At 47.7% G+C, this 25,895-nt stretch overlaps 11 protein-coding genes and 1 non-coding gene across 12 annotated transcripts; 5 read left to right on the forward strand and 7 right to left on the reverse strand.

Annotated features, from left to right (window-relative positions):
• Nucleotides 1-693: 693 nt before the first annotated feature.
• On the forward strand, nt 694-3,700 carry E1B28_002199 (uncharacterized protein). The gene is made up of 4 exons (XM_043159101.1): nt 694-796; nt 900-1,140; nt 1,375-2,172; nt 2,242-3,700. The coding sequence occupies exons 1-4, from the start codon at nt 780-782 to the stop codon at nt 3,121-3,123; spliced, it is 1,938 nt and encodes a 645-aa protein (XP_043002700.1). The 5' UTR covers nt 694-779; the 3' UTR covers nt 3,124-3,700.
• Nucleotides 3,701-3,719: 19 nt separating this feature from the next.
• On the reverse strand, nt 3,720-3,824 carry E1B28_002200. Its single transcript has one exon. It is a non-coding gene; the product is annotated as a tRNA-Pro (tRNA).
• Nucleotides 3,825-4,042: 218 nt separating this feature from the next.
• E1B28_002201 (uncharacterized protein) lies at nt 4,043-6,159 on the forward strand. Its single transcript, XM_043159102.1, has 12 exons — nt 4,043-4,116; nt 4,179-4,221; nt 4,294-4,547; nt 4,604-4,668; nt 4,730-4,912; nt 4,973-5,054; nt 5,110-5,217; nt 5,293-5,374; nt 5,435-5,542; nt 5,607-5,673; nt 5,736-6,005; nt 6,069-6,159. The coding sequence occupies exons 1-12, from the start codon at nt 4,095-4,097 to the stop codon at nt 6,150-6,152; spliced, it is 1,368 nt and encodes a 455-aa protein (XP_043002701.1). The 5' UTR covers nt 4,043-4,094; the 3' UTR covers nt 6,153-6,159.
• Nucleotides 6,139-7,385, reverse strand: E1B28_002202 (uncharacterized protein). The gene is made up of 3 exons (XM_043159103.1): nt 6,661-7,385; nt 6,447-6,598; nt 6,139-6,384 (listed from the first exon to the last, which is right to left on the reverse strand). The coding sequence occupies exons 1-3, from the start codon at nt 7,326-7,328 to the stop codon at nt 6,326-6,328; spliced, it is 879 nt and encodes a 292-aa protein (XP_043002702.1). The 5' UTR covers nt 7,329-7,385; the 3' UTR covers nt 6,139-6,325.
• Nucleotides 7,386-7,906: 521 nt separating this feature from the next.
• E1B28_002203 (uncharacterized protein) lies at nt 7,907-9,659 on the forward strand (the record flags this gene model as incomplete). The annotated part of the gene is made up of 8 exons (XM_043159104.1): nt 7,907-8,346; nt 8,401-8,531; nt 8,589-8,931; nt 8,988-9,042; nt 9,097-9,161; nt 9,223-9,263; nt 9,333-9,594; nt 9,650-9,659. 8 exons carry the CDS (start codon nt 7,907-7,909, stop codon nt 9,657-9,659), a joined length of 1,347 nt encoding a protein of 448 aa, XP_043002703.1.
• Nucleotides 9,660-10,984: 1,325 nt separating this feature from the next.
• E1B28_002204 (uncharacterized protein) lies at nt 10,985-12,454 on the forward strand (the record flags this gene model as incomplete). Its single annotated transcript, XM_043159105.1, has 7 exons — nt 10,985-11,251; nt 11,309-11,746; nt 11,808-11,836; nt 11,894-11,990; nt 12,060-12,114; nt 12,188-12,331; nt 12,390-12,454. 7 exons carry the CDS (start codon nt 10,985-10,987, stop codon nt 12,452-12,454), a joined length of 1,095 nt encoding a protein of 364 aa, XP_043002704.1.
• A 347-nt stretch (nt 12,455-12,801) lies between these two features.
• On the reverse strand, nt 12,802-13,686 carry E1B28_002205 (uncharacterized protein; the record flags this gene model as incomplete). Its single annotated transcript, XM_043159106.1, has 1 exon — nt 12,802-13,686. One exon carries the CDS (start codon nt 13,684-13,686, stop codon nt 12,802-12,804), a length of 885 nt encoding a protein of 294 aa, XP_043002705.1.
• Nucleotides 13,687-13,761: 75 nt separating this feature from the next.
• On the reverse strand, nt 13,762-14,136 carry E1B28_002206 (uncharacterized protein; the record flags this gene model as incomplete). The annotated part of the gene is made up of 2 exons (XM_043159107.1): nt 13,762-14,042; nt 14,097-14,136. The coding sequence occupies 2 exons, from the start codon at nt 14,134-14,136 to the stop codon at nt 13,762-13,764; spliced, it is 321 nt and encodes a 106-aa protein (XP_043002706.1).
• A 797-nt stretch (nt 14,137-14,933) lies between these two features.
• Nucleotides 14,934-17,313, reverse strand: E1B28_002207 (uncharacterized protein). The gene is made up of 7 exons (XM_043159108.1): nt 17,019-17,313; nt 16,675-16,938; nt 16,337-16,603; nt 15,637-16,284; nt 15,268-15,571; nt 15,008-15,211; nt 14,934-14,952 (listed from the first exon to the last, which is right to left on the reverse strand). Exons 1-6 carry the CDS (start codon nt 17,187-17,189, stop codon nt 15,138-15,140), a joined length of 1,728 nt encoding a protein of 575 aa, XP_043002707.1. The 5' UTR covers nt 17,190-17,313; the 3' UTR covers nt 14,934-14,952; nt 15,008-15,137.
• Nucleotides 17,314-17,401: 88 nt separating this feature from the next.
• Nucleotides 17,402-20,271, reverse strand: E1B28_002208 (uncharacterized protein). The gene is made up of 11 exons (XM_043159109.1): nt 20,043-20,271; nt 19,865-19,992; nt 19,624-19,815; nt 19,488-19,570; nt 19,352-19,431; nt 19,162-19,292; nt 19,022-19,110; nt 18,864-18,970; nt 18,017-18,807; nt 17,753-17,955; nt 17,402-17,687 (listed from the first exon to the last, which is right to left on the reverse strand). Exons 1-11 carry the CDS (start codon nt 20,230-20,232, stop codon nt 17,531-17,533), a joined length of 2,151 nt encoding a protein of 716 aa, XP_043002708.1. The 5' UTR covers nt 20,233-20,271; the 3' UTR covers nt 17,402-17,530.
• Nucleotides 20,272-20,326: 55 nt separating this feature from the next.
• E1B28_002209 (uncharacterized protein) lies at nt 20,327-22,027 on the forward strand. Its single transcript, XM_043159110.1, has 2 exons — nt 20,327-20,909; nt 20,963-22,027. Exons 1-2 carry the CDS (start codon nt 20,413-20,415, stop codon nt 21,699-21,701), a joined length of 1,236 nt encoding a protein of 411 aa, XP_043002709.1. The 5' UTR covers nt 20,327-20,412; the 3' UTR covers nt 21,702-22,027.
• Nucleotides 22,028-22,212: 185 nt separating this feature from the next.
• E1B28_002210 (uncharacterized protein) lies at nt 22,213-24,119 on the reverse strand (the record flags this gene model as incomplete). Its single annotated transcript, XM_043159111.1, has 7 exons — nt 22,213-22,384; nt 22,462-22,537; nt 22,605-22,888; nt 22,947-23,012; nt 23,071-23,126; nt 23,198-23,980; nt 24,039-24,119. The coding sequence occupies 7 exons, from the start codon at nt 24,117-24,119 to the stop codon at nt 22,213-22,215; spliced, it is 1,518 nt and encodes a 505-aa protein (XP_043002710.1).
• Nucleotides 24,120-25,895: the final 1,776 nt, after the last annotated feature.

A 25,895-nucleotide genomic window follows, 5' to 3' on the forward strand; every position in this document is an offset into this window, starting at 1 on the left:
GTTTTGAGCAGCTAAACGAATACGGGTCGGTTAAGCGAAGAGAAAGGATTCAATAAACCACACCTCTATGTACCTTTAGAACTACGCGCTCCCACTCATCGGGATGTAATGCACTCAGCACGAAAGCGTGCATTACGATGTCAAACGATTCCTCCTCCAGACCAGGGGTAAGTATACAGATCCCATAGAGCTGCTAGGCCTGTCACCGACCCCTCCTGTGCCCCGAACCTGAGTGTAATGAGTCAGTTTGAGACCAAACAGCCAAAGCAGGTTGTACGCACTTTTAACCCTCCAGAGATAGGGCGACAATCTGTGATATTGCGGTTTACTTTTTTACATTGGTCACTTGACAAGCGCGACTGCCTGCCGTCGGTCGAGAGCGGGCCAGAGCGGGCTACTGGAAGAGCCGAAATCCGATGACGCCGATAGGTCCGTGACAATACAGTCCGCTGGTGGCGTACCCTTACGAGCACAGAGGTTATCGCGTTCGTTGAATGGCTTCGCATCTGCTCGAGGTCAACTGCTTGAGGTCAAAGGTCATCGGGTTCAAATACGAAGTTTTTTGAAAGCGCCCACGACTATCGCGGGAGCAGAAGAAAAGGGTAGTCGGCGGCCCGGAAGGCCACGAGGCAGGGGCAGAGTGATCGGAGTTCGAAACCATTTTTTACTTTTTGGCAGTTGGCAGTTTTTGTTGATTCTCGCTTTGCTCTCCCCATCACCCATCACTCAGATCACCCATCAACAACAACTGGGTGTAAGTGTAATTAAGCTGTAATAGAATGTATACGAATCGTTGGTAAGTTTCCTTGACATTTATTTCCTGCTGTCATCTTCCCTGCATATCCCTCCCCGGTCTCGCGTTCGTTATTCGTGTTCAGACGCTCATATCCGTTTTCCAGGGAAGAGGCCCAAAGTGAACCGTCTACAGGTCCAAGTTTATTGCGGCTACCAACGCCTCCACCTAGAACAGTCACAGGGACGACACCGACAGCGGGAGCGGTGATTGATCCCGCGCTCGAATCAGAAAACAGCGCAGCTTCAACACGACTTGGAGGAGTTCCACCGAAAATGAGAAGGTCGCCAGTGCCCTTGTTGAACGGTTCGAGAACAGAAAAAGACGAGCCCTATAGCCCAGAAGAGGTACGTTGTTGATTCCCATTGTTTTTATTCTGTTATGGTCGCCGGAACAAGCGTCATACTGCGTAACACCTAATAATCACACCCATTACGCAGAGTCGTACCGGGTCGATTGCAAGGAGCATTCCTACTTTCCACTTATGTGCCTTTTTCTTCATGTTTGCCCATTTTCGAGTTCTTTGCTATTTTGCATCTAGATACCGCTGTGGCGAGAGACTGATCCTTTGAATTCTTTAGTCCCACTTGCATCTGTCGTCAAACTCTGCAGACAGATCCACAATTCGAACCACGGACATGTCAAACTCGTCATCGTCCAAGCGTTCTGCTTCACCTGCTTCTGTTTCAGAAGATGGGCATGTACGACCCAGATCTACAGACGAACATCGCGGTCATAATGGCTTGCACCACGTCCCAAACTACCCGTACTCACCCATGCACCACCCTCACGCGCCATATCCTAACGGCCACCCTCATCAATTGCCACCACCGCATATGTCCCACCACGGGCATTACTACTCACATCCACCACCACCACCTCCACTTACCCATTATTCCTATTATCCACCACCCCCTCCACCAGGCCATATCATGCCATACGCTCATCATGGGCACCCTCACCAACTTCCTCCGCCTCATTCCTATCCGCCACACCCGCACCATCCGACACCACCACATTTACAGTCACCGAATTCACCGCATTCACACACGCTACCTTCGCCGCATAGCCAGATGCACGGGCACGGGCACCTACCTTCGCATAGCCAACGTGAGCCGTATGCTCCCGAGCGCTACGCGCCTGGCGCGCAAGGACAAGGAGCAGGTGGCTTTCCACCACCACCACAACAGCCATCATCAACCGGAGGGAAGGGCAACGTTTATCCGTCGGGGGCCGGACCCCCAACTTCTACCGGAGAGGTCGTCTACACCGAAGATGCTGCGACCAAGCTGAGCGATAGAGTAAGGAGAAGATGTTATAATTGTTATACGACGGACACCAGTACTTGGAGAAGAAGTAATCTGAACCCTGGCAAGGTGGTAAGTAGTATAACTCTCAGTTTGCCCGTAGTTTCACCCCTACTAATTCGCTGTCTACTCTTCCATCAGCTCTGCAATAAATGTGGTCTCTTTGAACGAACGCATTCAAGGCCACGTCCAGAACAGTTTCCTCATAAACGCGGACCACTGTCTGGACCTGGCCTTCGCAGGAGTGGGTCACCCACGTCACCTAGCTCAAGCAACAATGTCTACCCACCACCACCGTCTTTAGTACCCCCTCAAGCACCCTACTCCCCTCATCAATCACCACCCCATCTTTCACACCCATCACCACACCCTCATTCACCTCATATGAACAATAATAAACAACCGCAATCGATGTCGCTTCCTCCACCTGGATCTTTAGCTTCGCCCACGTTGTCTCCTTATCCACATATGACGCTTCCACTACCTCGGGGTACGAATGGACCTAGTTCTACCCATCTTCCGCCTATTTTGTATGGAGATAAGGAGAGGAGGTTGCCTCAGATACAGACGTGGCATTCGCATGGACATTCACATCCCAATGGCGTTGGGGTGAGGGAATATGGAGCTTCACAGTCACAGTCTAAGTCTTCGTCGTTGCCGTCGCCGGTAACTCAACAGTACTCTCGGGAACATCAATTGAATGGGCGTGCGAGGTCGCCAGCGGCGACTGGGGGGGACGGGAAAGAGAGTGGGAGGAGGAGGAGAGAGACGGGTGGGAAGCGGAAAAGGGGGGAAGGAAATGATCCGGAGCATGAGAGAGAGGTGAATGGGCCACGGGTTAAGAGGGTGAAGGAGGAAGGGATGGAGAGGGAAATCAAAACTGAAATGGAGATGAAGATGGAGGAAGAACGGGAGGATAGGGTTGCTGATGAGAAGGGGAAGGATTCCGAGGGAGAAGATGAAGAAAAGGTGGCTGTTGCTACCGATCTCCTTGGGGACGGAAGTGAAGATGAGGAGAAATGAATAATATATGGGTCGTTTCTGTTTTTTTTTTTTTTTTAATTTCTTGCCGTTTATTCTTGCCTTTCCTCTCCCCCTGCCCTCCCCCGTCTCTCTTTCGGTTTCTTTGTACGTATCATTCGTGTTTTGGCCCCTCCTCCCATCTTTGTTGTATCTCTTTCCTTGAAATCTGCTATCGGGCTTCCTCGCTATAGTCTATAATATACTTAGCTTACATTCTATGTGGATTTTTCTCCTCCTTTGTATCTCGAGCGCTGCGGATGTCTGTTTTTTTTTTTCTTTCTCGTGTAGCTCTTTTCGTGAAACATACCCCCACAAACCTTTCCCTTTTATCGTTTGCTTGCTACCTATGCTTTTCCCCCTCCGGTCGGCTTCAATGTCTCTTCAACCCAAAAACCTTTATAATCTTTTTTATAGGTATTGATATCTTCCCTTGCTGGGAGTTACACGTATGCATGGTCCCCCTTTTTTTCAATAGAGTGTCATTACTTGGATGATGGATGATGGATGGTATGTGATTACTTATTAGCGCTGCTAATGAATGTATAGTTATCTGTAAAGAGGTATTACCTGAGGTAAGGCACAAAAAAGGAGAATGTGGGCCTAACTGGGAATTGAACCCAGGACCTCTCGCAAGGTTAAGATTTGACACTTATAAACTTTCCTCACCCAAAGCGAGAATCATACTACTAGACCATTAGGCCACGGTGTAATAAAGTTAAAGAAAGTCTTATATAACTGGTTTGTGCTTCATGTAGAAAATACAGATTCATTCAGCCGTCATGTCCTTATTTATGAATGTGTAGTTCAAGGTCCAAGGTCCTCTATTTAAGTACTACGGTTCCGACTGGTTCCGAAGATTAGGAAGTCCTTAAGAGTCACAAACGCGTCAAGCATGTGACCGTAACACCGCGTCTTCACACTCATGACCATCAACAAACACGCGACGTGTCGACTCCTTACCAAACGCTACCATGAGCTTCCCAAAGATTAACGGTACGGACCTCAACGCACTTATCTTGATTTATCTTTATCTTTCTGAAGTTGATACGGTCTAGGGTTCCAGATTTACGAGACACTCGGTGGAGGCGGTTTTTCAACGTGAGTGGCGTACCTTTGTTCTTTCTGTACTGTCGGTTTTCAACTCAAATCTTTTTAAAAAACTTTATCTAGTGTATACAAAGCAGTACATGTAGAAGACGACCGAGTGGTAGCTTGCAAAGTCATACCACTGACAGAACAAACGACAGAGAAGGAGAGAAAGGACGCGGAGAAAGAGATGAGAATTCATTCTCAACTCAAACATCAACACGTTCTCGAGTTTTATAATGGTGCCATCTTGGAACCGAGGCCACCAACTCGATATATTCCTGGCTTTTATATGATGTTGGAACTTGCCGCTGGAGGTGATTTTTTCGACAAAATAGGTATTTAGTTCATTGTTCGACATATGTTGACGGGCTTACATCTATCCTTGGCTTAGCTCCAGACGTAGGGGTCTCGGACGAAGTGGCCCACCTTTACTTCAACGAACTACTCTTAGGAATGGTAAGTTTGTCCGTTTTCATTTCCACCATCCAGCTATGGAGGTCTGAACTGGGTTATCTAGCAATACATTCATGGCGAGGGCGTCTGTCATCGTGATCTTAAACCCGAAAACCTCCTCCTGGATGCTGCAGGAACGTTAAAAATCGGTGATTTTGGCTTATCGGCCGTGTACAAACTCAAGCAGACTGGTCAAAAGCGAAACCTTTCAGAGCAATGCGGAAGTCTTCCGTACGCCGCACCCGAGGTTTGTTTTCCAATTCTAGTCGTTTTCTTCTGTTTCTGTTTACTCATTTCTAGTAATTAGATGAACTTGAAGAAAACCTATTCGGGAGAGGCAATTGATGTATGGGGTATGGGGGTTATCCTTTATACCCTTCTAGCAGGCAGTAAGTGTGTCTTCTACGACATAGGATAATCACTTCTAATGGGTTCCTTGCTTAGATACACCTTGGGACAAAGCGGCACCCTCTAGCAGTGAATTCCGGGCCTACCTAGACGGATCGATATTTCAGGAAGATCCCTGGAATCGGTTTAGTGCCGATGCACTCTGTGAGTGTAGTTTCGGAGCTGTTGTTTTTTTTTTTTTTGAATTCTCTCATTCATATCTTTCCCTCTTTTGTTCAGCTTTATTACAAGGTCTTCTCGATGTGAATCCTTCCGAGCGCTTGTCGATATCTGGCATTTCCATGCATCGGTGGTGTATGAGGTGCGGTTTCTGCATTCGTTTTCTTTCTTTTGTGGTTCTTGTCTCTGATCTTTATGTCAGGCCTAGTCAACTTGCCCGTAAAAGTGCAGCAGAGTTGGCAGAGAGACTTACAGAGTCGCTAAGGATCAATGGTGATATGGGCTACGTCTCCGCGGTTTCTGGCGAACTGTATGTCTCCTGTCACGTTCTCCTTCGACTGATTATTAACCCCACGCTGTTTCTATCCTTTTAGCTACGAAGTCGACAACGATGGCGACTCAGCTATGCATTCCCAATTTACTCAGTCATTGATGCTTTTCGTAAATTTGTTTCTGTCTTTTTTTTCGAAGTGAACGAAAACTCAACTCTTTTTCGTTACCAGTCGCAAACCCAATCCGGAACGCGGTATACCCCTCATCTGACGCGTTTCTATGCAAACTTGGGGCCGGCAATCCTCCTCGAGCTTGTCGCTGAAAGCCTAAAAACTCTTGGGGTGGAATACAGGAAACCAAAAAGTAATCCTGAAGGCAGGTTTAGGCTGCGGATTGGTGGTTATGATCGGAGGAAGGAGATGTTTAAAGGGTGGGTTGAGGTTGAAAACTTTACGTTTAGGTCTTATGAAGGAAGTTATGTGGTTATGCAACGAGATTTGGTGAGCGACCTGCGATGGCTGTCGGGCGTTCAAAAATTGTGCTGAGTTGTTTTACAACTTTAGGGAAACCCGATCTCGTGGAGACAGCTTTGGAAGGCCATCATAGTATCGCCGGAGGTCGAACCGCATGTTTATAAGAAGAACTAGCTTTTTTGGTCGCAGAGATTTAGTGTGGTACGATTTATGCAACATTGTATAATTACTGTAGATGTGAATCATGATACGTCGGACGTCATTTCGCTAAGCCTCCTTCTAGCAGACAAAGGAACGTGATGGGCACAGATACCAGATGGTACAAGTAAGAGCGTCAAGACGTGGGCCTACGAATTCCGAACAAAATTTGCTACTGGACCTTGCCGTCGCATGCTTCCAATATTCACTGTAGATATATAGTGTCGGTATACCGAAAGCAGACAAAAAGAGAGCTTGAACGCAACATACCTGGACGACGTTCCCAACCGCGACTCTTTGACTTGGTACCTTTAAGCGAAAGACTACGGTCGAGGAACCTTTTTATTTTTGCAGAAGGCACCATCGACGAGGAGGAAGTAGGGAAGCCATCTGCTGATGCAAGGACTTTTACAGTTCGTCCACTGTGGATCGGTTGCGTTTAACAAAATTATCACAGAGATTAAGATATTAATGGTCCACGTACCCGATAACAGCCTCCTTAGGGCCTTTACTACTAGATTTTTTCCGCCTTCGCGATGTCTTTTGCGAGGATTTCGGTGAGTCCTTTATCGGGACTGACTTCTTGCGTGACGAAGAAGTTGCTGTTGTTGCTGCTGCCTTAAATACGTGGTCTGGCAGCCGGGTGGACCTTTTTGAGGGTGTTGTGGTAGTATTAGAGTGTAGCGCTTCAGACTCGCTTTCTGAATCATCCTGACCCATCTCCACGTCGTCCTGCTCATCTTCCTCGCCTTCGTTTTCAGAACTTTCGTCATCGCCCTCCCCATCCTGAACGTCCTCGACTTCGAAATCTAGCTCGCCACTTTCACCATCCTCATCCGAGTCCTCACCCTCCTCACTTTCTTCTTCAGCTTGCTGCATAGCTCGTAGCATTCTGGTTTCTGCATCGTTACGCTCTTCCCCGTCCTCCGTGTCTTTTCCTTTTCTTTTTTTACTCTTCAAAGCCTGCTCCTTCAATATACGATCTCTTTCCCTGTTTTTCGCTCGTTGCTTTTCCCGTTCGGCTAGTTGATGCTCTCGAAGTGTCTTTTCGCGACTTCTGGAAACTTCTTTTGTTTGAGAGAGAGAGACAGCCTCTGGGGCCTCATTTTCGGAATCGCTTGATGAGAGTTCGGTGTGAACGGGTGGTGCCATTAGGTCGAGGTGGATGTGAAGGATGAAAATTAGGTTTTGTCAGAGCGCGGCCCGGGGTTTGCTGGCACTTCTTGCTGACTTGCTCCTTCTCCTTCAATGCTCCAACTCCGCAATGAAGAGATCCTAGAGGGGGTGCAGGGTTCGTTCGACAAAATCTACTGTTGGTTGCGCGTATCAGCTGTTCCAGTCTTTGAGAGCTCGAATTGACATCGATCCTCCTAGTGGCGCTCGTACGCCTCAACAGCATCCGCACTAGCTGAGACTATAAATATTGTGCGCGGGCTCTCCCATCACCACTTAAAGCTCCAACACCCTTGATTTTGTTTGGAGCCCTTTGAAAGTCGAGACGGGAAGATGCCCGTCTTGCCCGTGCGCAAAGGCATTCACTAGGACGACTCTGGGTGGCACTCTACCCAAGCAGGAGCAAGAAGGGTGGCACTATTGAATACCCCATTACTCCAACTCTCCACAGCTCCTCTTTTTTCATCAAATGTCATTTGCAATGTTTCGGTTGGGACGGAGGCACGTCATCATCTTGTGTTGACTTCCTGTCCTTCACTACTGTCCTCTCAACTCTCATGACCGACCCTATACCCTACAATCTTACCATCCCCTCTCAAGACGCTTCTCTCTCCTACTTTCCTTTACGGGGTTCGTCGAACACCACGGGTGATGGTTGGGTACTTGCATATTCAGCGGGTCTACTTCCTGGGAACTATTCGGGGCGTCAAGGGAAAGGTGCAGACTATCACACAACAACTCGGGCGGGTTCGTTCGTACAAATAAACTGGATAGGAACTGGAATTTATTTCTACGGGAATGCAACGTCGGGCGCGTACAAAATCGCAGTGGATGGCAACAATGTAGCTGTGGCGGGGTTGAATGCCTCAAACGGGGGCTTGTTGGGAAGTAAGGTCGGATTGCGATACAGCCAGCACAGTGCGACACTTTCAGTTGTTCAGAATCAAAAAGTCGCCTTTCAGTATGCGCAGGTAACGATTGGGTATGGATATCCTGGGTGCGTTTGTCACACCTTTCCCGCCCCTGGTTTGAAGCCGACTTTCGATTCTAGTAACAGCATCCAAAATCGTACTGTTCAAGCCGTAGACGATGATGGTCCGACACGAAAACCAAATAGTGAATTCTTCAATTTTGTGGGGAGTGACTCTGGAGGATGGGCGGTGGAAGAGCAACAACGTATGAGTGCGTTACGACCAAAATATATTGCGTATCTCGTTTTAACTTATCGCTCCTTTTCAGTAACTTATCCTAATGGCACCGAAGAGCAAATTACGCATCAGATGAAGACGAACCTAAAGGCCGATTCGCTCAAGTTTAAGGTCAATAATAGTAGTGCCTTTGTGCTATGGGGATCGATGTTCAATGACCATTTTCCCAAACGAGCCACATTGACACCAGGTCCTCGCGGAGGTCCGACGAAAACTACCGACATTTACGATATTTGTAACACGCTCGATTTCCAACAAGTATTCTACTGGGAGAGCGGACTGGACTACGATACAACCTATGAGGTGGAGATTTCCAACATCGACTCGGACAGAAATTCGTTCTTGGCATTCAATAAGCTCGAGCTACTCGATGGGTAAGTTTGATGTTATTGCACTGCCGGTGTTAAACATGTTGATGTTGCCTTTGAAGTGGGCCGGCCCCACCCCAACCTTCGTCTTTTCAGTCCAAGTATATTGCTGCCATAGTAAGTTCGTGTTCGTACCGATTCTCCTCAGCCCTGAGCTCACGATATTGCGAGGTGATTCCCATCGTTGCTCTAATCACAGCGTTGATTGCTGGTGTTCTTTTCTGGCGTCGCAGAAGGTTCGTTTCTCCCGGTTTGATGTTCTCTTCGAAGCCTTCTGAAATGTTATTGTGGGTCCAGACGGCGTCAGAATCTCATGAAATACGATGGTGTCCTAGAATGTTTGTGACAAATCTTTTGTTCCGCTTCATCCTCACTCATCAGATTCCTTGTTTTTTCTTCTCCGACAGCGCCGGCTGATGGCTCTGAGCACTCGATTGAGCCCTTTCCACCACCCGATCCCGCGGTCAAGAGGAACAACAACAACTTACGAGAGCTGGATGCCGGACCTTTATCCACGTTACCTCCTGAATACGATAACTCTTGGGCTGGTGGTACAGAATCTCACCGAGAAGGAACACAACCAGAATCGTCAGAGTCTTCTGGCACGACGATGCCAAACACTGCCAGCTCTTCGAGGAGGTCTCCATTACCTCCAATCCCTGCAAAACGGTGATATTTTTCCAGTGTCTCACCATTCTGTCTTTTGTAACATATGGAAGCTTAGATACGGGTAGTAAACATAATTGAAATGATTGTTCTCGGTCGACGAGGTTGCTGGCAATTCGACCGTCGGACCAAAATCCGAAAACGCCGATTGATTGCTATAGCGCGCCGGAACTCCGGAGTCCGTGCCAACCACCGTGACGGTCATTGCCTCGTTCGACGTCTTCGACTTGAACATCACCTGGGAATGCAGCAAACCTAAACCTTTAGTGCTGAAGAGAAAGTTGAGATGGTGCGGATGGGTGAAGGGCGTTATAATTACCACCAAAGTCAAGGAACCATTTGCTTCTGGCCTTCAGTCAGATCCTACTGATATCTTAGCTCTCCAGCGCATGATCATTTCGGTTCTTCTTGCGATCATCGTGGAACGTGTTACATTGGAAGAAAAGAGTTCCAAAGGCTCAGCGGAACTATACAAGTTGCGTTTGGAAAATTCTGGTGTGGTACAGGCACCTTTGAATCGAGATTTCAAAGGAACTCTCACCAACTTCATTGGACTTGACTCGAACTCGGGGCTCAGAAGGAGGTTCATATTGAATATAAAATCGTTGATCAATGGAGGAACTTCTTGCGGCTTTCGGATATTTTCTCAGTTCGAGTTCGTTTTTCTATTTCATAAAAGCGATTTAGGTATTGACCTTACCATGCATCTGTAGGCTTTGAATTCGTCTAAAATCAAACTTGACGACGGCAACCGCCATAGAAAACTGGTTTACCCGAGATGACGACCGAGCGTGCTGCAAGCGCTCTTGTAACAATTGTATGAACACACGCGGTCTCGAAAGCGCCAGGACCCGTTATTGAAGGCATCGTAAAAGCATATTTTCTATGTCCTGGGTCGAAACCACAACGCTAATTTCGTCCATATTGTCATAGCTGTCTCTTACGGTAGACGTCCCATGCGCATGTCGCCTAGCCCCCTTACTCACTCGGGCTCCCGATGTTTCCATTCTGCAGTACCTGAATCGACAGTCTGTATCAGAGATGCACAGCATTGATCAAGATGTGAAATGTGGGCCCTTCCTCAAAGGTTCATCTCACGTCCCATTACAAAAAAGGACTCATTGATATACATTCAAGATATGTACTCACCAGCAACTCATCGCAAATACTAGTCTTATTCAACTGGGCATGCATGTTCCCGGGACGCCCATGATAAAACGAAAATCAGTCAAACCCTATATACTCCTGATGGGTATCGGTTATCGCCGACACAATAGACGAGATGGAAGTACGATGATGTCCAGAATCCGAAGTGTCTCCGTTCTCAGGCTTGGCCAGACACCTATAAAACCTGGACAGAACAAGTGCCAAGAACCAGCTTCGACTTTCTACGATGTTCAGCAAATTAACCTTCGCTCTACTCTCAGCTTTCGTCCAACTCGGTCTGGCTCTCAATCAGGGCGACTTGACAGTCTCCTTGCAGGCCATCGAGTCATCCGTGAAATCGGTAGGAGACATCATCCTAACGGCGGTTATCTCCAACCCCACGGAAAACGATGTACGCGTCCTTCGTGCACACAATGTCCTCGACACGTCCGCCACTCAGTCCTTCGACATCACGTCCTCCGACGGAACGATGGTCCCGTTTGCTGGTATAAAGGTGAATTGGCTTCTCAGTTTCTGAGATAAAACTCGACTAATCCTCGCGTTGCTCTAGCCAACGATTGACCTCTCGAACGAATCTGCCTACGTGATAATTCCAGCAGGACAATCTGTTGCCGTCAACCACAGTATCGGTTCCTTCTATGACTTCTCGTCTTTCGCTACCGGTACTTCCTTCTCGTTCGCCCCACGTACCACTTTCCAATTGGGTTACGACGACACTCCGATCGTCGCCGATGCCGCACCTGTGGAAGTCAAGGTGAACGAGGACCTCTCGTTCACGCCGTTCTTCGCTTCACCTGGGGCGAGCCTTTCTACCCCCACATGCTCTGATGGGGGAAAACTGGGGGTCATTACTGACTCATTGAGATACGCCAGGTCCCTCGCCGGAGGTGCAGCTACCGATATAACCTCTTCCGCTCCCAACGGTCCTCATTTCCAGACGTACTTTGGTGGAAATTCCAACTCGGACATCTGGTACAACCTTGATCGAGTAAGTGCTATTTCCCTTACGTGCATTATTCGAGCTTATGATTTCCCCCTCCCCCCCCTAGATTGCTGGAGACCTGGTTGGAAACAGAGGGTAAAACCCAACTTCACTCCCACTTGCCGAGATGACTGACAAGCGGTTTTTTTCTAGCATTTACTGCGCAATCGATTACGCTGACTCAAGGGATGGCTGTAACAACAACCCGTCATGGATTGCCTACACTGTCATAAATGGTGCTGATAATCCGGTACGGACTACGTTTTCTTTGTTTGTACTCATCATTTTTCGGCGGTTTTCTGAAACGAAACGTTGATAGATCTATGTCTGCGAATTGTTCTTCCAAGCTGGAAGTACACCCAACATATGTAACAGTAAGCGGTGCCTGATTGGTTTTACGCCTCACTACTATCCTTTGCTGACGACCCCTTGAAAATTGAAACATAGCTCATACCTACGATGACACCATGTCGAGCAACGGTGGTATCATCCTTCATGAACTTTCGCATGCTGTTGATGGCACCGACGATGTGATTTATGGCTGTAGTGCTTCTGCTACTCTCTCACCTGCAGATAAGAAGCGGAATGCAGGTTAGTCGGAGTCATTGATATCCGGGAAGATTACTTTAGTACTAACGACTTCGTTCAGATAACTACCGGTGTCTTGGTCTGAACGTCTACCTTGATTGGAATTGCATTCACGGTCCTCTCTAGATTGCGCTTGTTTGACGGAAAGAGGGTAAAGAGCGGCCGCGATATTTTAATGTATACAATAAAGAGGGGATTACAGATGTTCACGTACTAGTCTTGATGTCTCTCGCAATAGATAGGATCAAGCTGACGCGCAGAAAATAATTGCTTGAACTACAGTCCAATGAGAGGTGGGTAGAGCTGTTCATACACAGTACTTCGAGGAATTGTGAGTATGTGAAGCAGCATTCCGATTAGTACATGAAGCTATACATATACATGACACGATAATCACGAGAATTCCAACTATGTACATAAACAACGAAAAGAAAACCCTTCATGCCCACCTTACCCATCAAGAGCTACCCTCCTTAGTTCTCCCACTGCCATGCCCACGGAGATACCTCATTCTCGACACCCCCACGAACCTTCTTAACAAAACTCTCATTTCGTTCGATGGCATCCCAGCGTCGATACAGCTTCAGGTTCTCAGGCGGCAATAACATATCCCCTTCTATCTCTGGATCCCAATCATACAAGGAAGCCGCTTTTGAGTCGGAAGCAGGGCCAACGAATGGCGATGGCGAATCGACGTATACACACGGTGGAGGGTAGAAATATTCTCCAGCATCCTCGTCTGAGTACGGGTCTGACGGGGCGGGGCTACTGCAGCGTGAGGAACTGTCCGACAGTCCTGGTGCAGAGGCTCCGCTGTACAGAGACCCCTGTGGAGAAGACGGGTATGGAAATGACATGGGGTGGGAGGTAGTGGATGTGGAAAGGAAGTGAATGTATGGATCGTAGGGATATTTCGTTTTCCTTCCGAGACGACTGAATTTTGGTCTTAACGACGCATTCATCCGTTTCCATATCTTATTGCCCATTGTCACTCGCTTTCGACGAGCCACGACACGCTCTCCGGCACGCGCTTTTCTAGCACTCTTCAGCCTTTGTTCAATAATGAAAATAAAGGAAGGATAAACGAGTGGCTTCAGTGGTTCATTTAGATCAGTGGATGGGGGAACTTTCCAGTGCGTGTGTAGTCGGCTGTGCATGAGCACGTCGGAGGTCGCGTTGGAATTGGGAGAATAGATAGTTGAGATCGGCGAGTCGTCGACAGATAAATGGTCGTGGATCGATGGGAGAGCTATAGCACCCTGCGTGTAAAGTGAAACTTGTCCTAAACGTTGAGACAGACCCTCGAGACCGGATGCACTGGGAGAAGAGGAAGAAGGGGTCGTGGCCATAATATTCATGGAGCGTTACCGGTCAACAGTGCTACTTGTGATGGATGATAGTCAAGGACAAGATGAGACGTCCAATAATCGCGATCAACGCGTCCAGAAAGGAAGATGTTGGAGAAATCCACAGTAGCACGCAGATTTATACTCCTTTGAAGGCTCTTTGTGGAAATCTGAACGCAAAATTCCGGTCCTCGTTCCAACACACTGAAAGACCTTTGTCTCTAAAGCTTGGCCATGGTGCGTGATGCCCGAGCCTAAGGAGAACAAAGGAACCAGCTCTTCTCCCGAGTAATCCAAGTTGCCCGCGAGTTCAAAATCAACTAAGTCTTGCCATGCTTCAAGTTCACAAGGAAATTTCCCGTGACTGACTAGAAAGACAACAAAGGTGTTAAATTTTACCAACAAAAACTTTATAAACTCACGTATAACAGTCATTACTTTGCCTTGACCATTTTCATCCATTCATCTCGTCCCCACGCCGTACTTCGGCCTCTGAAAGAAAACAAAAATTTTGCGAAAGACCTTGAAGTATTGGGAAGATTTCTTACCTGTTCTTAATAGAAAACCAAGGTCAAGGGATGGGCTGACATTCAAACCGGAAGCAAGATGCTAGAGCCGTCCGTCGTGGGTGAGCGCGTTGAGTTACCAAACCATGTGACGTCGTCTGGGTTTGTAAAAGTATCGGATACAGCCGAACCTGGGATTCCAAAGCGGCCCGGCTGGATGCCGAACGAGTCATCGGTCCCGTGAAAATCATCTACTCACCAGCTCTTCCAAAAATAACGAGTCTCTGGTTGTCGTTTTGTAGAGGAGAAGGTTGCGTCTCGTCGCCAGCGGGAACGCTTTACGTAGCTTCAAACCACTAGACTGTGGCAGACGGTATTTCTATTCAACGAGTTATATAACCTCCTACCAATTGCATCGCATTCTTTTTCCATTTTTTGAATCCAGACTTGTGAATACAGTATGATTGTATGAGCTTTTTCAGTATGGTAAAGTATGACATACAGTATTTTTATGCAATTCACTCACACACCTTCCAAGATCCATCACTGTTCGGTCACTTTGCCGTGTACGATGAACCTCTTCTGAGACCAATCTGGACTTGCGATGAGAAGCGCTGGTTTTCAGTATTAGATCAGTACCGTTAAATTGAATCACGGAAGTTACCGCACGCCAGAATAAACAGAAGATATAAGCTAGTCGCACCACATGCGAACAAGACACCATCTACAGTAGTACCGCTTTGGTCAAGTAGTGTTCATTCCATCCGTCGGTCTTGCACAAAAGTCCAGTTAAAGAGGGTAACCTGTCTTAAGACTGATTCGCTCACTTCCTGGATGTATTATTACAGTTAAACGGCATTCCAACCAACATAAAATAATCAGTGTAACAAAGCGGTGGATAGATTGCACATACTATATACCCGTCGTGTAGTGCCACGAGTATCTCGGAGCACCGACCTAACGTTCATCCATATCACAAAGATACTCTGCCACTTCTCCTTCCTCTTCTGTATCAACCTCGTCATGAGCATCTATCACATCGGTGAGAAACATAGGGGTGGTGACGAGTGTAAGGAAAACTACTCACCCATCAATTTCAGATTACCAGAGCTTCCCTGGTCTTCCACCTCTTTCCCTTTTACGGAGTTTGCTTTCCCCTTGTCGGTTGTCCTGATTTTCTTCGCACGACCACCTTCCTCAGGGAAGACACTAACCTCTATCTGCCTCTGGATTCCCTGAAGTGAATCCGAAATCGAAAGGTGAGCCTGGCTGGACGATTGTCGTCGTGCCCTTTCAACGGGGCCTTTCAGTTGATTGACCAGTCGATCAAATTGCATTTTGTTTTTTAAATAACGCGTCCGCCAGGTCTGAGCGGTATGCCTGCCAGCGGCCTGCAATGACAATAAACTATGAGTATAACGTTCGTCAGTCTAGGGAAGCTCGAAGTTGTACATACCGGCACCGTTTTGGTAAGCTCCTGAAAGACTCCAATCCTCTCAAAAAGATCCCCCGTACGTCTCTTCTTCTCGGGTTTCTCGTCCACACTTCTCTCCAACAGATACTTGAGCAACACTGTGTCGTCTTGACGTGTGAAAAGTCCGTAACTCGGTAATTGATGAACTGCCATTGTCGCAGCTTCCGTGAGTGGGTCTGATATTTCTGGACGCGGCTCAGAATACCGAGAAAACGAATGGCCAGACGTGCTTTCTTGCGGCCATGACGCTCCACCGCTTTCACTTTCAGGCTTTGCGGATATGAGGGAAGTGAGCGGGGATGAAGGATGTGGGGGCGTCACGTTGGAAAGCGTCCCTGTTTCTTCTTCTTCCATCATTGAAGATCCGGCCATTAAAGCTGATGGTTCCTCATCGGTGTCTGTGCTGGAATTCTCCAACAGGTCGGAGTTGCCCCTATCTGACTGTGGCGAGTTTCTCCTGCTTCCAGCTATTTTTGATCTCGAGATGCTCTCTATACCAGTGTCAGGTTCACCTGCTATTTGAGCGAGCTTCTCCTGAATCAATAACTCCATTACTTCCCTCCTCTGGTAATATCTAGATCGCCACGATTCAGGGGTATGTTGTTTACCCCAAGGCCATTTTCCCTCTTCCTAAACAGGCGTCGTAAAGGCTTTAATATTATGAAGGTATCAAGATACTTACATCGTTGACGAGGGCGCGATAAATGAGCCTACTACCGGGCTTAGCGCCTTTCACCTTCATTTCTGCGATAAACCCCGATAGCAGGCAATCCTCTTCGTTCTGACGTTCCTTCGACGGACGAGGTACTTTTTCAATTCGTTCAAATTTAATGTTGTTCGCTGTCCGGTACTGCTCGATGAGTTTATCCAACTTTTCAGAGTGGGTTTTATAATAGTTCCGCCATTCGTACCACGAGTGCTTCGCAGCCCATGGCCATTCACCTTCCACCTGTCAAAAAGATTGCGATCACGAGTCGCTTGAATTGTGCCGACGTAAACGTCACCATAGCCAAGACTTACGTTGTTGCTCAGTCTCTGATACATTGTCCGACCAGCCATACCTTTGGCCCTGCGGTCGGCATTTTTTGCCAGATATTCAACGAGTAGTGTTTCATCCTCTTCTGTGAAGGGTTGTATCTCGGGAGGAATGTATGTAGTGGATCCGGTAGCCTCAGAGCCCAAATTGTCGATGATATACCGTCGTATGAGTGGATCGAAATGCGCTGAATTTTGAATGTAACGACCCTTCCATCCGTTAGGTGTTAAATCTGTACCTGTGGGATGCTGGAAAACGAAGTATACGAAAAATCAGAAGCTGGTCCATACTAACGCACCGGGAAACTGTAATAGCGGATATACCTTACCTGTTGAACAAGGTTCTTGTAGGTTTTTATTCCTCGTCTGCCAAGGCCATCTGCATTGTGCCTAGCCAGCCAGGATACAAGAAATAAGTCATCCTCTGCGGTGAATCTGCGTGGAGGCCGAGAGTGTGAGCAAGTATCATTCTGGCCATGTGATGGAGAATATGACCCCATTGAGGAAAGGTCAAGAAAACACGGCGCTCTTCAATACCAAGAGCAACAACGAGCTTGAGGTGGCTGTCGGTATCCCGGAACAGAGAAGGAGTAGCGTTCTGATGAGAGTTCGGATGTGAGTTACAAACTTTGTTTGTCATTTTTGATCGTTAGGTTTTTCCCACACTCGACGGAACTGATACGCCAGTAAATACCTAGAGACCCCAAAGTTGGGGAAAACGACATTCGACAGATGTATGGTAAATATTATCTCGAACTTATCATGTATAGATGGATTCAAGAATGAAAGAAAACAATGAAGGGCACAAAAAATCTACACAACAGGTAACCGAATAGTCTTTCTAATCTGAATCTGAATCGAACTTGACTTTCGAAGAACCAACATCGGAATTGTTGCACGGGTCTAGACCCAGGTCCTGCATCCTAGTCGGATTCCCATCGCATTCATGTCCATTGTAAAAGAAGTCGGTGGGTACACTGGGTTCAGCAACATTGTGCCTAGAGACAGTCGAGATGTAATGAGACCGAATGGGAAAAACAGGGCGAGAGAAAACGGTACTCACTCGGAAGACACGTGCGCCACAACGTCGGCTCTGGTAGCATTGCCACCCTCCAGGTGAACAAAGCAGTGAGCACAGGCCCAAGATTTTCTCTGGTCTTCGTGATTTCCGGTGTCAATCCGCTTGAACAAAGGTTCTTCAGCCGCAGGTATAGGATCTGCAGGGTCTAAAGGCAAGTGCGTGGCCGTATTCACATAGTGTTTGATCTGCAAGAGATTGAGAGTCAGTATGAAATGAAGTAACAAAGGTCGCAAGACAAGTACGCACGCATTCCCTCCACCTCCCTACAAACGTATTACCTTTGCGTTCGCATCTAAGACACTCGAAGACATCACCCCTCTCATCCATCTGATCCGCGGTTGTTGTGTTAATATCCGAGCCAGTGGCTTCGATCATGGAAACCACAGCACGCGAGCAGTCAGTGGCCTTCAAAGTCATGGTGTCACGCCGACCATGGTACAAGAATCGTCGTTCGAATGCATGATTCGAAAAACAGCAGAGTGGGCAGTGAAGGTGGTGAAGAGCCGTTCGTACGGAAGGGAAGAGTGACCAACATTGATTACAATAAATCACAGTGAGGGCGAGATCCAAAGAGTTCTGGTTGGCAGGAGGAGAGGGACCGGCGAATCCGACCAAACGTTCTGGATTGGCGATGTTTGCGTGACCTTGCGGACAATAACTACCGAACAAACGCTTCCGCCAGTCCGTAACAGACCCACATTCCAGCTCTTGCGTCAACCGAGTCCTTACATTGGCGGAAAAGGCTGAAATCTCAGGCAACGTCGCGGTAAAAGCCTGGTTAACTTGTTCCGTGTCAATGAAATGCGAGTCTGGGACGGTGAAAAGGGACTGGATGAGCGTATACATGAACATCACAGTGGGAACATTGGGGAGGTCCCGGCAATCTATGGGCGAAAGCGTTTTCTTGTAGCGGTCGTAGGCATCGGAGAGCATTTCCCGCCTCGATAACAGAACATCAGCCGCGTCCGGGGCAAATGCTCTGCACACGCGTGACATCTCGAGGGCAGTGACTACACTGGCTCTAATCAAAACCCATCCTGGTAAAGATAAAGGTGAATGACCACTACGACACGACAATTCAAGGCAAATATACCCTTGTCGGTCAACGGATTGTGCGCAATGGCAGAGGAAAGCATTGAGTAGCCTGAGCGCTCCACATCCTTTTCTGTGTATCCGAGCTCAAGAAGCTTGTGTTTTATCCTGGTCTTCCTGTTAACCGGAGAAATGACAGCAAGACGGAAGTGAACTTACTGTTCACGTCGCATGTTCATTCCATCTTGTTCTTCGTCCATAACACGGCTCTGATATTTCCATTTCCATTTCTGACAGAGTTTTATATGCTAATAGGTATCTCAGTGCAATGAATATGAGGATAGAGATGAATGGCTGACTTGTTTTGTTTCGCGGAGGGATTCTTCGCGCTCCTGGATATAGAACTTGCGCGCTGCGTCGTCTTTGCATGCATCAAATGCAGCAATAATTTTTTCAATCTCATTGACAGGATACAAGTAGTTTGGGTGCTCTAGAGCTATCTCGTTAAACAGAGAGAAGGAAATGACATTCAAGATCGATTGCACGAACCGTAAGCTGGAAGGATCAAATCCAATATACTAACGTCACGGCCGCTATATCTGGTTGAGAATTTGCGTTTGGTGATGCAGCTACACATCGCAAGCAGACTTAGTTTAACCGTAAACCAGTCTACCGATCGACATACCTCGCCTTGAGACAATTGGTACATAGGCGTTCTCCGCACTCCCAGATGGGATAGGTTGCGTGTTTCCTGGTCTTTCCGCAACGCTGCACGCCGGGGTCAAAAGAAAGACAGATTTCTTGCAATGTCAACGACGTACCTGACAACTCTCAATAAATAACATTCTAGCCCATTGCTGTTCAGAAAGGCCAGGAAGAGGTTTGGGTGCTTTTCGAGCTGTTCTGAAGGACTTCCATACAGAGAGGCATTCTGGAGACAAGATATTCTTCCGGAATGCCTTGTTGACACGGGTGAGCGAGAAGAGCGTCTGCAGTGGAAGGTAGTGCCAAATCTGACAACCCATCAGATTCACATTCGGTCTCCAGACGGAAAAATCTTACCTCAAGTAAAATATCAACAGGTTGGGTTGGTAATAAACTGAGTTTTCCGCTAATATCGACAGTCTTTCGTCTAGTTTTATTTGTTGTCTTTGCACGCTTCTTGGGTGGCTGCTTTGCTACGGCTTTTCCTGAGATGCGCCGTAAGCTCTAGCCCTTTCCAGGTGGTAGAAACGTCTACCTTTCCACTTCCTTTTGCCCTTTTGTTCTTCCTCGTCTTCCTCGTCTTCTTCATTGTCATCCTCGTCAACGGCACTCTCGTTGTCTGATTCTTGTCTTTTTTGACGCTTGGATGACCCTTCGGCTGGTCCTGACGCGTTCGCGCGAGTAGCTTGGGCCTTAACCCTTGCAGATTGACGTGTGCCTACCATGACTGGTAGGTTATTGGTGGGAGGCGCGTAAAACCAAAAAGCTGAAATCGATTCACCAACGCTGACATGATCTATTCACATGACCATTATCTATCCGGCCACGCGATTATCTTATCGGACCTGTGCTTGCTCTTGTCGTTTGACAAACTTACCATCCGTGATACTTTCTTTGGCCATGGTATGGCCCGATTAAACGTTGAAGAGCTCAAAAATGAACCTCATCAATTGCAACGTGGCCTCCCAACATATTCGACCGGAAACCATCCAGCCGTATCGAGACTCACCACCCACCGACAACGGCGGTCAGCATCAGCGACTCCGAAAGGTCCCACACCTCACAACGCCAACGACCGAAACAAAGCTGTCGATAACGGAGGATTCGATCCTGAAAACCTTCCTCATCGGAAACATAGGGACAGCTTTGACGCTTCCAAGCACACAAAACACCCGAAATTCTGGTTTTACGACGGCTCGATCGTTCTAAACGTTGAAGATACCCTTTTCCGCGTGCATAAAACGATATTGGCCACTCATTGCGAGGTCTTCGACACTGTGTTTAGCATTCCCCAGCAGGCTAGTTTGAAGGAAGAGAGGATCGAGGAATGCGCGGTTGTGAATCTCACGGGCGACAAAGCGGAGGATGTGAATGATTTGCTTAACGCACTGTACTTTTCATCGTGAGTAATTCTATTTTCTATTCTCTAGAACAGAATCTCTGAACACCTCGAAGGCATTTCGACCAACTGCATGTACCCGAAGCAGAGCCTGATGCCATGCTCAAATTCGTTTCGGGGATCTTACGACTCAGCACGAAATACCTAAACCATACTCTCCGCAAGAAATGTATCTCTATCCTCCATTCCTACATCCCGGTAACATTCGAAGAATACAAGCAACACGCCGCACGATCTCTTCGTCGTTTTAAATCTGATACTCTCATGGCATGCGCTCGCTTGGCGCAAGAAACCAACGTACCGACCATTTTACCCTATCTCTTCTATTGTATCGCCCGACTCTCACCCCAACGTATTCTCAAAGGCGATCCGGGCGACATCTGCTGGCGTGATAAAACGATATGTCAAATAGGTCGTGAACGGCTTCGTCATGCTGAAATGAGCATGTCACACTCGTTTCTCTTAGCATTCGTCCCTGCCGCCAAATGCAAGACGATCTTTTTATGTAGTGCGGCTCGAGGTCCCCATGCAGCCTGGCACAGTTTGGAGGGATCCGGTAAAAGTTCGAACCCGCTCAAAGAGTTTGGCAAATGGAAGGATCTCAACGTCTGCGAAGAATGTATAGAATTTTGCAAAGATGCGCACAAAGAGGGAAGGACCGCAGTTTGGGAATGCTTGCCGGCCTTGTTTGAGATGGAGCGATGGGAGGTACTGAAGAAAAGAGAGGATGAAACGTTGTGCGAAGATGCAGATACAAAAGAGGATTCGTTGCAGGACACAGAACAGCCAAAATGAACTTAGGATGATCTAGGGGTCGGGATTGGTGGTGATAGCAACGTATATGGGGATTCAAATATTCAGGCCTCGGGTCTTGTTGATGGAGATAGAATTAACATATACGGTATTGGCGTTGAAGTATGGCATCAAACGAGGCTGCAGGTCGCTTCTACGCCCGCGGTGAGTAGAGACTCGTTCGCCGCAGGGGGAGAGTTGCTACGGGTTAGGTGGAGCGAGCATTTAGGCGGTAAGGTATATGCTCGAACGAGAGAGCGGCCGCAAGCCGTGTATCTCGCATTAATGTACAAATCAACGATTGTATCAAAGCAATGTTTTTACGTCCGATAACACCCAGGTAGCGACGCCAGGGGTTTGTTACTATCCACTCACCTAACATCGAGAACACCACATAAATGGGTCACTCTTTTCGTCCAGAATTGATGATGGCATTATCGTTTGTACGATAGGGATATCAAGTACAATACGCGTTCGCCTGTTCGTCAGACAATCTGTATACCATCCTCTCCCTTCACGGTCTTGGTTTGTTTGCATCCGTAATATCACCCTCCTGAGTCGAGTCTAATTCACCGAAAGGATCTCCAGCAATGTTCCAGTCAGCATCCTGGTTTCGAAAGTTGAACGCCGGGAACTCTTTGGTACCAGATGGCTTGCCAGCAGTGGTAGGTACGCATTGCCTGATTCTAAATCACAATCGACAAAGTCAGTTAAGCACTACTCAGCCATCTAACCGCCTCGAACGAGACCAAGAGACACGCACATAAAGTCACCAAAGGCACCGGGGGGTAACATGAACTGATTTCCAATCTTCGGGTCCTTTGGATTAGCTTTGCTCACTGTCCCGAACGAAAACGTCGTTAACATAGCCGCTAAGGAGAAGAAGACCGACGAAAGGACACTCACAGACAGAGAAGCGGAGAGCATTAAATGGATTAGCTCCAGCACCGCGAATACGTGTTTCCTGTTGAGCGAGCTTCTTAGGATCATTTCCGATCCCAGGTATAGGCCTTGCAATCTCATCGGGCGGAATCCACAGTTTCGCGAGATTGCGGAAATTGGATGACGACTTGGCCTCAACTTTGCAAACGACACCCTTCCCGGCATCATCGGTGGCTTGTAAAGGACATCCCTTCTTCTTTGCGTCGGCTTTACGGTTATTGGCAGAAGTGTCTGCGAAACTGTGAGCTCTGTTGGTATTAATCAGTGCTTTGAAGAAACCATAATCTTCGAGGTGACTTAACGTACGTGGTGAAATCGTCGGTGATATACAGTCCACCACCGAGTTCTCCGTCATTTCCGTTGAACTTGAATCTTGATAGTTTGGATGTCAAAGATGTATTACCGAAAATTAAAAAAAAAGAGAACGTACGGAGTAACGATCGTGCCTTTCGTCTTCGCCGCGTTCATGTAGATATTACCATTCTCCTGAATAAAGGGAATCTCGTCAGTATCATCGAACTATCACAAAGAGTTCTAAGAAACAAGTGCGGCCTCACCCCATTGGTACCATGGAACCCAACAAACTCGAACGTATCTCTCCTGAATAGGTCGACCACCGCTTCGATCAACTCCCTTGCCTTCTTCTTCGCCTTTGTCGCCGTTGTAGCCTTATCAGGTTTCGGCGCTGGACATGCGTTGGCAGTCGAATTGGCAGGTTTCTTTGCCGCGCTATTAGAGGGCTTTGCAGGAGTGGCTGACCCCTTGGACGGGGTGGCAGATTTGGCAGGAGTGGCGAGTTTCTTCGACCCGGAAGCTGGCTTAGCAGTAGGAGTTGCTGGTTTCTTCCCAGCATTATTAGCCACAGGTTTCGTCCCAGCAGGGGTGGCTGGCTTGGCGGTGGTTGGTTTCTTGGCGGTTGTGGCCGGTTTCTTCGCGGCGGTAGCTGGTTTAGCTGGAGCAGCGGGCTTCTTTATAACAGTCACTGGTTTCGCGGGGACGACTGGTTTAACTGGAGAAGTTGGTGGCTTCTTCGCAGCGCTGTTATTGGCGGCCGATTTAATAGGGGTAACTGGCTTAGCCGTTGGTTTCTTAATGGTTGTGGCCGGTTTCTTTGCAGCAGGAGTGGGCTTCTTCACAACAGTGGTAGGCTTTGCGGGAGTGGTGGGCTTCTTTGCCGCGGGCTGCTTTGCTGCAGGTTTCTTGACTGGGGCTGCAGGCTTTTTCGGAGCAACGGGTTTCTTCGCGGAAGCTGCTGACTTCACAGGTACAGCAAGTTTCTTCGCTGTGGCCGGCTTTTTCATTGCGGCGGGTTTCTTGGCAACAGTTTTCTTAGCCGCTTTCTGTTGAATTTTCATCAGCTTCAGCATGACAAGAAGGCTGACCAGGGAATTTACTTACCGCCGGCGTAGGTAATGAACGGGCAAAGTCCGTAAGACATAAAAGAATAATGAGGAAGACCCAAGATTTGAAGGAGCGCATGGCGAATTGCAAGGGGCGAGCGACCGGTTCTCTGAACTGGTCGGGGGCGGCGAAGAGAAATGAGGGAAGAGAAGGGAAAAAGAGAAGGACTAGAAAGACGAAGGTGAGCGAACCAGGCTGAAGGAATCATGAAGCCCAACTGACCTTCATTAAGTAGGGCCGGGAGATCCTCCCGTCAGTGGTTCGGTATCAAAGGTTCCACCAGGTTCTCGCGTTTCATGGTCCATCTGAGGGAGTTGCATCAGGTCGGCTGGGCCTACGATGCCTTTTTGCCGTCTTTCAGTTCTTTGATCTAGTAACATATCGACGACATCAACTTACCCCTACACAACCGTCACTCTCTGGGGCAACTACCGTCCACTCGTGTCGTTTATAATTTAGTTTCGGGAGAAGAACACGAAGTTTATTAATCGTAGACATGCCAGCTGTTGAATATGATGAGTAGGTAGGGATGTTCCAGAATTGAGTCATACGCGTACTTACACGTCCGACGTGCCAGCCTACTTTAAAGGCTTTGAAAGTTGCTCGGAGGTATAAATCGAGGCTCACATCCATTTTGTAAGCTGTGTGGCCTTGAGGATGAACATGTTGAAAATCACATCCCTCGGTTCTGATACTGACAACTGGAAAGATGATTACTGTTTTGTAATGTACGGGAGGTATTCGCCTGATTCCTTAATCAATGATAAGTTTTGACATCGTTTTTGATTCATACAAGATATACCACGGCCTGTCGGAGGAAGTATGTCGGAGGAAGTATGTCGCCAGATAACATCCAGTACATGGTAGACGGCGCCAGGCATGAGTTTTGGTTATAAAAAGTAAGAAGCAGAGTTTATGAATAGCAGTGACAGTGACTCCCTGAGTGACTCGTACCGCGTAACGGTTGAAACCACGCGGTCACGCGGCAACCACGGATGCCTTGGAAACATGAGGGGTGATATTCATACAGTGGATGCCTATCCATAGGATTTTTTCTAAATTCTAGTTCTAGATATGTGTCGTAAGCAGCCAAAATAAGTAACCTTTGCCTCCATTTGTACAGGCAGTGCTCGCTTATGCCCACTGTGGTGCGCAGGTGGAGCTCTCCAGACAGCTCATCTGCAGAGGCCCCCCACCCCCCTCTGTAGACTTGCTGATGACGTTTATGGTAGTTAGACCGCGCTTAGCTTATGCTAACCCAGCATTTGACACCCGTGGCGATGTCACATTTGGTCATGTGATGCATGAAGGCTAATGAATTTTGAGTTGTTCGTCGTCGTCTTCCCTTCTCCGCGTCGTTGTCATTAATATATCAATACACAGAATCGAATTAGCATCCTCTATCCAGCTTGTGACACCTTTATTCAATGAGTAACCTGCAAGAGAGAACTATGTACAAAAATGCATGGTTTTCCCATATGGGGATTGAATTTAGAAAGTTATCTGGGAAAAATTTGTCTGTGGTCTGGATTCGTCATTTCCAACCTGGTCCCAACAATTATCCCCGAAATTTAGAAACAGAAATCTAGAAAAAGCTCCTATGGATAGGCATCCAGTGTTGGACGGGAACGTGGGCGGTGGTTTTTGGGCACCGCCCTATGGGCACATTTTGAGGCAGCTGCCCTTTAGTGACCTGCCGAGTCCGGCATTTTCGTGATGACAACTAATCTAGTCTTATCTGATCTGATATTCTGAACTCCGATATCACCGATCGTACTTTCTCAGACAGACTCCGACAGACTTGGCGGAGACCACCATACATCGTGGGAAAGGCAGTTCAGGGGCACTAAACCA

This window comes from Marasmius oreades, chromosome 10 (assembly GCF_018924745.1).
Source record: "Marasmius oreades isolate 03SP1 chromosome 10, whole genome shotgun sequence".
Taxonomy (NCBI): domain Eukaryota; kingdom Fungi; phylum Basidiomycota; class Agaricomycetes; order Agaricales; family Marasmiaceae; genus Marasmius; species Marasmius oreades.

What these genes read in the sequence shown, in the direction of transcription:
- E1B28_002201 (XM_043159102.1), top strand. Translation starts at nt 4,095, where the DNA reads ATGAGCTTCCCAAAGATTAACG. An exon ending in GAGCTTCCCAAAGATTAACG is followed by an intron (nt 4,117 to 4,178) that starts GTACGGACCTCA and finishes GATACGGTCTAG; the next exon opens with GGTTCCAGATTTACGAGACA. An exon ending in GGTGGAGGCGGTTTTTCAAC is followed by an intron (nt 4,222 to 4,293) that starts GTGAGTGGCGTA and finishes AACTTTATCTAG; the next exon opens with TGTATACAAAGCAGTACATG.
- E1B28_002207 (XM_043159108.1), bottom strand. Translation starts at nt 17,189, where the DNA reads ATGGGGTCATATTCTCCATCACATGGCCAGAATGATACTTGCTCACAC. An exon ending in ACAAGAACCTTGTTCAACAG is followed by an intron (nt 16,939 to 17,018) that starts GTAAGGTATATC and finishes TTCGTTTTCCAG; the next exon opens with CATCCCACAGGTACAGATTT. An exon ending in AGCTTACCAAAACGGTGCCG is followed by an intron (nt 15,572 to 15,636) that starts GTATGTACAACT and finishes TTGTCATTGCAG; the next exon opens with GCCGCTGGCAGGCATACCGC.
- E1B28_002209 (XM_043159110.1), top strand. Translation starts at nt 20,413, where the DNA reads ATGGCCCGATTAAACGTTGAAGAGCTCAAAAATGAACCTCATCAATTG. An exon ending in AACGCACTGTACTTTTCATC is followed by an intron (nt 20,910 to 20,962) that starts GTGAGTAATTCT and finishes AACACCTCGAAG; the next exon opens with GCATTTCGACCAACTGCATG.
- E1B28_002202 (XM_043159103.1), bottom strand. Translation starts at nt 7,328, where the DNA reads ATGGCACCACCCGTTCACACCGAACTCTCATCAAGCGATTCCGAAAAT. An exon ending in CCTAAGGAGGCTGTTATCGG is followed by an intron (nt 6,599 to 6,660) that starts GTACGTGGACCA and finishes ACCGATCCACAG; the next exon opens with TGGACGAACTGTAAAAGTCC. An exon ending in CGGTTGGGAACGTCGTCCAG is followed by an intron (nt 6,385 to 6,446) that starts GTATGTTGCGTT and finishes ATATATCTACAG; the next exon opens with TGAATATTGGAAGCATGCGA.
- E1B28_002199 (XM_043159101.1), top strand. An exon ending in AGCCCTATAGCCCAGAAGAG is followed by an intron (nt 1,141 to 1,374) that starts GTACGTTGTTGA and finishes TGAATTCTTTAG; the next exon opens with TCCCACTTGCATCTGTCGTC. An exon ending in ATCTGAACCCTGGCAAGGTG is followed by an intron (nt 2,173 to 2,241) that starts GTAAGTAGTATA and finishes CTCTTCCATCAG; the next exon opens with CTCTGCAATAAATGTGGTCT.
- E1B28_002208 (XM_043159109.1), bottom strand. Translation starts at nt 20,232, where the DNA reads ATGGTAGGCACACGTCAATCTGCAAGGGTTAAGGCCCAAGCTACTCGC. An exon ending in ACCAATTGTCTCAAGGCGAG is followed by an intron (nt 19,432 to 19,487) that starts GTATGTCGATCG and finishes TGCGATGTGTAG; the next exon opens with CTGCATCACCAAACGCAAAT. An exon ending in GTGGCGCACGTGTCTTCCGA is followed by an intron (nt 17,688 to 17,752) that starts GTGAGTACCGTT and finishes GACTGTCTCTAG; the next exon opens with GCACAATGTTGCTGAACCCA.